Source organism: Salvelinus namaycush, unplaced genomic scaffold (genome assembly GCF_016432855.1).
Source record: "Salvelinus namaycush isolate Seneca unplaced genomic scaffold, SaNama_1.0 Scaffold147, whole genome shotgun sequence".
Classification (NCBI taxonomy): domain Eukaryota; kingdom Metazoa; phylum Chordata; class Actinopteri; order Salmoniformes; family Salmonidae; genus Salvelinus; species Salvelinus namaycush.
This window is the reverse complement of record NW_024058197.1, coordinates 17,380-27,349: the sequence shown is the minus strand read 5'-3', so window position 1 is coordinate 27,349 and position 9,970 is coordinate 17,380. Positions and strand designations below refer to the sequence as shown.

The following is a 9,970-nucleotide window of genomic DNA, read 5'->3' as shown; positions in this document are numbered from 1 at the left end:
CTTCGCCACCAGAGTAAATCTTCAGGTTAATTTGATATACACTGCTCAAAAAAATAATGGGAACACTTAAACAACACAATGTAACTCCAAGTCAATCACACTTCTGTGAAATCAAACTGTCCACTTAGGAAGCAACACTGATTGACAATAAATTTCACATGCTGTTGTGCAAATGGAATAGACAAAAGGTGGAAATTATAGGCAATTAGCAAGACACCCCCAATAAAGGAGTGGTTCTGCAGGTGGTGACCACAGACCACTTCTCAGTTCCTATGCTTCCTGGCTGATGTTTTGGTCACTTTTGAAAGCTGGCGGTGCTTTCACTCTAGTGGTAGCATGAGACGGAGTCTACAACCCACACAAGTGGCTCAGGTAGTGCAGCTCATCCAGGATGGCACATCAATGCGAGCTGTGGCAAGAAGGTTTGCTGTGTCTGTCAGCGTAGTGTCCAGAGCATGGAGGTGCTACCAGGAGACAGGCCAGTACATCAGGAGACGTGGAGGAGGCCGTAGGAGGGCAACAGCCCAGCAGCAGGACCGCTACCTCCGCCTTTGCGCAAGGAGGAGCAGGAGGAGCACTGCCAGAGCCCTGCAAAATTACCTCCAGCAGGCCACAAATGTGCATGTGTCCGCTCAAACGGTCAGAAACAGACTCCATGAGGGTGGTATGAGGGCCCGACGTCCACAGGTGGGGGTTCTGCTTACAGCCCAACACGTGCAGGACGTTTGGCATTTTGCCAGAGAACACCAAGATTGGCAAAGCTGGCGCCCTGTGCTCTTCACAGATGAAAGCAGGTTCACACTGAGCACATGTGACAGACGTGACAGAGTCTGGAGACGTCCTGGAGAACGTTCTGCTGCCTGCAACATCCTCCAGCATGACCGGTTTGGCGGTGGGTCAGTCATGGTGTGGGGTGGCATTTCTTTGGGGGGCCGCACAGCCCTCCATGTGCTCGCCAGAGGTAGCCTGACTGCCATTTGGTACCGAGATAAGATCCTCAGACCCCTTGTGAGACCATATGCTGGTGCGGTTGGCCCTGGCTTCCTCCTAATTCAAGACAATGCTAGACCTCATGTGGCTGGAGTGTGTCAGCAGTTCCTGCAAGAGGAAGGCATTGATGCTATGGACTGGCCCGCCCGTTCCCCAGACCTGAATCCAATTGAGCACATCTGGGACATCATGTCTCGCTCCATCCACCAACGCCACGTTGCACCACAGACTGTCCAGGAGTTGGCGGATGCTTTAGTCCAGGTCTGGGAGGAGATCCCTCAGGAGACCACTGTCCAGGAGTTGGCGGATGCTTTAGTCCAGGTCTGGGAGGAGATCCCTCAGGAGACCATCCGCCACCTCATCAGGAGCATGCCCAGGCGTTGTAGGGAGGTCATACAGGCACGTGGAGGCCACACACACTACTGAGCCTCATTTGGACTTGTTTTAAGGACATTACATCAAAGTTGGATCAGCCTGTAGTGTGGTTTTCCACTTTAATTTTGAGTGTGACTCCAAATCCAGACCTCCATGGGTTGATACATTTGATTTCCATTGATCATTTTTGTGTGATTTTGTTGTCAGCACATTCAACCATGTAAAGAAAAAAGTATTTAATAAGAATATTTCATTCATTCAGATCTAGGATGTGTTATTTTAGTGTTCCCTTTATTTTTTTGAGCAGTGTATATATTTCCCCCAAAAATATATGGGGGATTGGAAATGATGCAGACAATTACATTGATGGAAGCAACATTCTTTCCTCAATATTAAGCTGATCCCTTAAACAAACAGAGTCACTGACAACAATTGTCAAGTGTGAAAACACCTACCTTAATATGACTCTCAATTAGAGGAAACGCCAAACACCTGCCTCTAATTGAGAGCCATACCAGGCAACCCTTAAACAAACATAGAAACAGAAAACATAGACTGCCCACCCAAACTCACGTCCTGACCAACTAACACATACAAAACTAACAGAAACAGGTCAGGAACGTGACAACAATATTAAGCTGATCCCTTAAACAAACAGAGTCACTGACAACAATATTAAGCTGATCCCTTAAACAAACAGAGTCACTGACAACAATATTAAGCTGATCCCTTAAACAAACAGAGTCACTGACAACAATATTAAGCTGATCCCTTAAACAAACAGAGTCACTGACAACAATATTAAGCTGATCCCTTAAACAAACAGAGTCACTGACAACAATATTAAGCTGATCCCTTAAACAAACAGAGTCACTGACAACAACCACAACGACACAGGTGTGGCTTTAGGTTCTGACACAAGAAACAAAACAACAGAAACACAAATTCTCAGTCAAAAACACAAGTCAGAACACAGTCTCTCTATTCTCTCATGTGCTTTCAGGTCCTCTGACTGGGAAAATGTCTTCTCACAATGAGAGCAGTGGTAGGTCTTCTCCTCCTGTGTATGTATTCTTTCATGCTTATTCAGATGCCTTAACCGGTTAAATCTCTTTCCACACTGGGAGCAGTGGTAGGTCTTATCCCCTCCTGTGTGTGTCCTCTCATGCCTAGTCAGACCCCCTAACTTGGTAAAACTCTTTCCACACAGGGAGCATTGGTAGAGCTTTTCTTGTGTGTGTCCCCTCTCATGCTTTTTCAGACTCGTTAACCACCTAAAACTCTTTTCACACTGGGAACAGTGGAAGGGCTTTTCTCCTGTATGTATTCTCTCATGTGCTTTCAGGTGTAGTAATCGGGTAAAACTATTTCCACAGTAGGAGCAGTGGTGTCGTCTCGCTGGTTTGGGCGTCTCTGTGTCTGGTTCCTCTGAAGGACTCTTTCTGCTGTCAGAGTGAGAGTCTGGTCTCTCTCCTGCCAAAGACAGAGTCATTTGTTAAAATACTAAAGAGAGACCTGAATGAAATCTCCACATAATAAAACTGCTTTCCTATGTGGTTTAATCCAGACTAGATCCCTCAATAACCCGAGGTCAGTCTTCACAACATTACATCATTAAAAATAACATTACATGATTAAAATCCAGACGGAAAAAATTTACACAAGAAGCAACCTAATATCACACAGTCAATCTAGTCATTTAGTAAATCTTAAATTTAGTAAATTTAGTAGATCTTAACACACTCCCATTCACCATTCTGAGATTTAAAAACAAATGATGTAGAGCTCCAAATCTAATTTCTCAGGGAATGTCATGATGTCATAATAAGAGCTCTATAATAATAGACAATGTCGTGTTTATAGGCTGAGCAGAGCTCTATAATAATAGATAATGTCATGTTTATAGGCTGAGCTTTATTATCTGTCTATAGCTTGACAACATTCATCTGTTTTCGTGATATGTATTATCTAACACTCACAATTTCTTTCCTTTTTGGTTACTAAGCAGTTCTATCAACATTTAGCAACTACGTTAAACTAGCAACATTAGCAAACCCGTTAGCTATATTTCAGAGGTTAAAAGTTGGATATTAATTAAATGTGGTCTTTCACACAGTCAAATTTTATAATAAAACTCTAATAACCTAATTTAACTTACAAGAATTGCAATGAACATCGGTGGTCAGCTAGCTAGAAGGGTGTATGTAGTCGTAGTTAATATTATTATTGTTTCTTGTTGACTATTTTAATATAAATCATTCACGGTAAGGTAGTTAAGTTGGATAAATAAAACACATAAGAAGCCGTATGTATCTTACATTAAAGGGCCAATGCAGCCGTTCTTAATCTCAACATCAAATCCTTTCTGGGTAACGATGAAGTAGCTTCCTGGTTTTGTTTTCAAAGATGTCCACTGTCTGGGTGTTCACTTCCCCCCCACGGGTTACTATAGCAACACACATCACTCCCCATGGTTACTATAGCAACACACATCCCGTGTCATTTATATCTTGTTTGTCAATTCTGAGTGACATTAAAGTTGTGAATTTGCTTGTAAATCCATTGTTAAGGTTTTGTTGGTGACCCGCTCTTTGGTGGTATACACATCTTACAGTGTAGTTATCAATTCCTACATTAAATAATAACATATTCAAGCATCAACATTCAGTAGAACGCTGTTTTAAAACCATGCATCAGTTCATCAATAGTTTGTGCTCCTGTTTTTAAGACAGTACTTACTGGTCTTAATCAGATCTCCTGTCTCCTCCTCCTGTTCTTGTTCTTCCTTCTCCTCCTCCAATGTGATAGTTATCTCTCCCTCCTTCACTCCAAAAACGGCATCCTCCTCTTCTTTTACTGTAACACCCTCCTCCTCTTTAACTCTGAACGCGTCTTTCTCTTCTTCTTTCAGGGTAACAGCCTCATCCTCTACTTCTTTTTTTACTGTAACATCCTCTTCCTCCTTCTCCTCTTTCAAGACAATGTTCAGCCACAGACCCTCTTTCTCCGTCCAGCAGACCCCCTCTTCTTTAGCAGGAGGAGAGTAGAATAGTGAACTCATGGTCGGGGATGTTAGCTAGCTAGTTAGCATTAGCGACTAGCCTAGCGCTAGGCAAATTTAAGGCATCTGCCTGACTAACAATGTAAATATGAAAATAAATGTGGCAACTAGCTATAAAACGGAAGTATGTTTAAAACACATAGGCAAATACGCACTGAAATAGTCTAAAAAGCTTGAACGTTTAGGCTATGTCGCCTAGCAAGCTACTGAAGTGACTGACTCGCTGTTGTTGTTGAAGTGTCCCGTCCACTAGATTATACGTCACACTGGCAGCATGGCCTGAAAAAAACCACATCGCCATCTGCTGACTGGAGTGGATATACCGCAGTTATTAGATTTATTTAATCTTACATTTAACAAGGAATACGCCCCACTGCTGGAATAATCAGCAGATCTCATTCAAATTGGATGTGTTAATGCTGCCCAGGAAGTTTAGATTGAGGACCTAGAAGGTGAAAATGTAACTGTTGTTTATTTTCATGTTTTATTTTCACCAGGTAGGCCAGTTGAGATCAAGTTCTCATTTACAACTCTCGACCTGGCCAAGATAAAGCAAAGCAGTGCGACAAATAACAACACAGAGTTACACGTGGGATAAACAAACATACAGTCAATAACACAATAGAAAAATCGGCATACAGTGTGTGCAAATGGAGTAAGGAGGTAAAGCAATAAATAGGCCATTAGTGGCGAAGTAATTACAATTTAGCATATTAACACTGGAGTGATAGATGTGCAGATGATGTTGTGCAAGTAGAAATACTGGTGTGCAAAAGAGCAGAAAAACAAAAACAAATATAGGGATGAGGCAGTTGGTTGGATGGGCTATTTACAGATTGGCTGTGTACAGCTGCAGCGATCGGTAAGCTGCTCTGACAGCTGATGCTTAAAGTTGGTGAGGGAGATATAAGTCTCCAAAAGGCGGCCAAAGGAGGTGTTGGCTTTGTGGATGACCAGTGAAATATGCCTGCTGGAGCGCGTGCTAAGGGTGGGTGTTGCTATGGTGACCAGTGAAATATGCCTGCTGGAGCGTGTGCTAAGAGTGGGTGTTGCTATGGTGACCAGTGAAATATGCCTGCTGGAGCGCGTGCTAAGGGTGGGCGTTGCTATGGTGACCAGTGAGCTGAGATAAGGCGGGGCTTTACCTAGCAAAGGCTTATAGATGACCTGGAGCCAGTGGGTTTGGCGACGAATATGTAGCGAGGACCAGCCAACCAGAGCGTACAGGTCGCAGCGGTGGGTAGTATATGGGGTTTTGGTGACAAAACGGATAGCACTGTGATAGACTACATCCAATTTGCTGAGTAGAGTGTTGGAGGCTATTTTGTAAATGACATCGCCAAAGTCAAGGATCGGTAGGATGGTCAGTTTTACGAGGGTATGTTTAGCAGCATGAGTTAAAGGAGGCTTTGTTTTGCGAAATAGGAAGTTGATTCTAGATTTAATTTTGGATTGGAGATGCTTAATGTGAGTCTGGAAGGAGAGTTTACAGTCTAGCCAGACACTTAGGTATTTGTAGTTGTCCACATATTCTAAGTCAGAACTGCCAAGAGTAGTGATGCTAGTCGGGCGGGCGGGTGCGAACAACAATCGGTTGAAGAGCACGCATTTCGTTTTACTAGCATTTAAGAGCAGTTGGAGGCCACGGAAGGAGTGTTGTATGGTGTTGAAGCTCGTTTGGAGGTTTGTTAACACAGTGTCCAAAGAAGGGCCAGATGTATACAGAATGGTGTCGTCTGCGTAGAGGTGGATCAGAGAATCACCCGCAGCAAGAGCAACATCGTTGATATATTCAGAGAAAAGGAGTCGGCTCGAGAATTGAACACTGTGGCACCCTCATAGAGACTGCCAGAGGTCCGGACAACAGGCCCTCCGATTGACACACTGAACTCTATCTGATAAGTAGTTAGTGAACCAGGCGAGGCAGTCATTAGAGAAACCAAGGCTGTTGAGTCTGCCAATGAGAATAAGATGATTGACAGAGTCGAAAGCCTTGGCCAGGTCGATGAAGACGGCTGAACAGTACTGTCTTTTATCGATGGCGGTTATGATATCGTTTAGGACATTGGCGTGGCTGAGGTGCACCCGTGACCAGCTCGGAAACCAGACTGCATGGTGGAGAAGGTACGGTGGGATTCGAAATGGTCGGTGATCTGTTTGTTCACTTGACTTTCGAAGACTTTAGGGCCACAACTGGGATGCCAAGAAACCCAGACTCATGCTGCACCTGCTCATGAGTGGAGGAACAAACACTCTCAGTCCTACCGAAGAGGTGGAGAGCAGCATCGCCCAAGAGGGACACCATATGGAGGCCGCTTCCTCTGCACCAAAATACTACAGAGAACCCTCTGCACCACAACACTATAGAGAACCCTCTGCACCACAACACTATAGAGAACCCTCTGCACCAAAATACTACAGAGAACCCCTCTGCACCACAACACTACAGAGAACCCTCTGCACCACAACACTACAGAGAACCCCTCTGCACCACAACACTACAGAGAACCCCTCTGCACCACAACACTACAGAGAACCCTCTGCACCACAACACTACAGAGAACCCTCTGCACCACAACACTACAGAGAACCCTCTGCACCACGACACTACAGAGAACCCTCTGCACCACAACACTACAGAGAACCCCTCTGCACCACAACACTATAGAGAACCCTCTGCACCACAACACTACAGAGAACCCCTCTGCACCACAACACTACAGAGAACCCTCTGCACCACAACACTACAGAGAACCCTCTGCACCACAACACTACAGAGAACCCCTCTGCACCACAACACTACAGAGAACCCCTCTGCACCCCAACACTATAGAGAACCCTCTGCACCACAACACTACAGAGAACCCCTCTACACCACAACACTACAGAGAACCCCTCTGCACCACAACACTACAGAGAACCCTCTGCACCACAACACTACAGAGAACCCTCTGCACCACAACACTACAGAGAACCCTCTACACCACAACACTACAGAGAACCCCTCTGCACCACAACACTACAGAGAACCCTCTGCACCACAGCACTATAGAGAACCCTCTGCACCACAACACTACAGAGAACCCTCTGCACCACAACACTACAGAGAACCCTCTGCACCACAGGACTACAGAGAACCCTCTGCACCACAGCACTACAGAGAACCCTCTGCACCACAACACTACAGAGAACCCTCTGCACCACAACACTACAGAGAACCCCTCTGCACCACAACACTACAGAGAACCCCTCTGCACCCCAACACTATAGAGAACCCTCTGCACCACAACACTACAGAGAACCCCTCTACACCACAACACTACAGAGAACCCCTCTGCACCACAACACTACAGAGAACCCTCTGCACCACAACACTACAGAGAACCCTCTGCACCACAACACTACAGAGAACCCTCTACACCACAACACTACAGAGAACCCCTCTGCACCACAACACTACAGAGAACCCTCTGCACCACAGCACTATAGAGAACCCTCTGCACCACAACACTACAGAGAACCCTCTGCACCACAACACTACAGAGAACCCTCTGCACCACAGGACTACAGAGAACCCTCTGCACCACAGCACTACAGAGAACCCTCTGCACCACAACACTACAGAGAACCCTCTGCACCACAACACTACAGAGAACCCTCTGCACCACAACACTACAGAGAACCCTCTGCACCACAGCACTACAGAGAACCCCTCTGCACCACAGCACTACAGAGAACCCTCTGCACCACAACACTACAGAGAACCCTCTGCACCACAACACTATAGAGAACCCCTCTGCACCACAACACTACAGAGAACCCTCTGCACCACAACACTACAGAGAACCCCTCTGTACCACAACACTACAGAGAACCCTCTGCACCACAACACTACAGAGAACCCTCTGCACCACAACACTACAGAGAACCCTCTGCACCACAACACTACAGAGAACCCTCTACACCACAACACTACAGAGAACCCTCTGTACCACAACACTACAGAGAACCCCTCTGCACCACAACACTATAGAGAACCCCTCTGCACCACAGTGCTTGAATCTGCCAGCCCTTCAAAATACAGCCAATCAAAACCGTCCTTCAGTCAGTACAACAGAACTATTGATTCACCGTATTCCCATTCTACCGGCGCACAGGAAATACCTGACATCTGCCTTGTTAAGCGAAGCGCTAGCCACCCCCTTCTCCGAGCAGGAGTCAGGGTCCTGAGCTACTTAGACGATGGGCTAATATGGTGCAGGGTGGGACGGACTAACAATGAACTTGGGAAAGAGCTCTCTGTACCCAACACTGCACACTCACATCATGCGAGCAACACTTTCTCCAGAAAAGAGTGGTATCGTTGACAAATTGCCTTTCAACATTCAAGCTGCAGTCCTCCATGCTGTACCATTGGGCTCCACCTGGCCGCTGCAGTCCATGCTGTACCATTGGACTCTACCTAGCTGCTGCAGTCCATGCTGTACCATTGGGCTCCACCTGGCTGCTGCAGTCCTCCATGCTGTACCATTGGGCTCCACCTGGCCGCTGCAGTCCATGCTGTACCATTGGGCTCCACCTAGCTGCTGCAGTCCATGCTGTACCATTGGAGTCTACCTAGCTGCTGCAGTCCATGCTGTACCATTGGGCTCCACCTGGCCGCTGCAGTCCATGCTGTACCATTGGGCTCCACCTAGCTGCTGCAGTCCATGCTGTACCATTGGAGTCCACCTAGCTGCTGCAGTCCATGCTGTACCATTGGGCTCCACCTGGCCGCTGCAGTCCATGCTGTACCATTGGAGTCTACCTAGCTGCTGCAGTCCATGCTGTACCATTGGGCTCCACCTGGCCGCTGCAGTCCATGCTGTACCATTGGGCTCCACCTGGCCGCTGCAGTCCATGCTGTACCATTGGGCTCCACCTGGCCGCTGCAGTCCATGCTGTACCATTGGGCTCCACCTGGCTGCTGCAGTCCATGCTGTACCATTGGAGTCCACCTAGCCGCTGCAGTCCATGCTGTACCATTGGGCTCCACCTAGCTGCTGCAGTCCATGCTGTACCATTGGGCTCCACCTAGCTGCTGCAGTCCATGCTGTACCATTGGGCTCCACCTAGCTGCTGCAGTCCATGCTGTACCATTGGGCTCCACCTAGCTGCTGCAGTCCATGCTGTACCATTGGAGTCTACCTAGCCGCTGCAGTCCATGCTGTACCATTGGGCTCCACCTGGCTGCTGCAGTCCATGCTGTACCATTGGAGTCCACCTAGCTGCTGCAGTCCATGCTGTACCATTGGAGTCTACCTAGCTGCTGCAGTCCATGCTGTACCATTGGGCTCCACCTGGCTGCTGCAGTCCATGCTGTACCATTGGAGTCTACCTAGCCGCTGCAGTCCATGCTGTACCATTGGGCTCCACCTGGCCGCTGCAGTCCATGCTGTACCATTGGAGTCTACCTAGCCGCTGCAGTCCATGCTGTACCATTGGGCTCCACCTGGCTGCTGCAGTCCATGCTGTACCATTGGGCTCCACCTAGCCGCTGCAGTC

General features: G+C 47.2%; 1 protein-coding gene across 1 annotated transcript; it reads right to left on the bottom strand.

Moving 5' to 3' along the window:
- Positions 1-2,179: 2,179 nt before the first annotated feature.
- On the bottom strand, positions 2,180-8,947 carry LOC120036759 (zinc finger protein 436-like). The gene is made up of 3 exons (XM_038983128.1): positions 8,914-8,947; positions 4,105-4,191; positions 2,180-2,838 (listed from the first exon to the last, which is right to left on the bottom strand). Exons 1-3 carry the CDS (start codon positions 8,945-8,947, stop codon positions 2,318-2,320), a joined length of 642 nt encoding a protein of 213 aa, XP_038839056.1. The 3' UTR covers positions 2,180-2,317.
- Between the last annotated feature and the right edge of the window lie 1,023 nt (positions 8,948-9,970).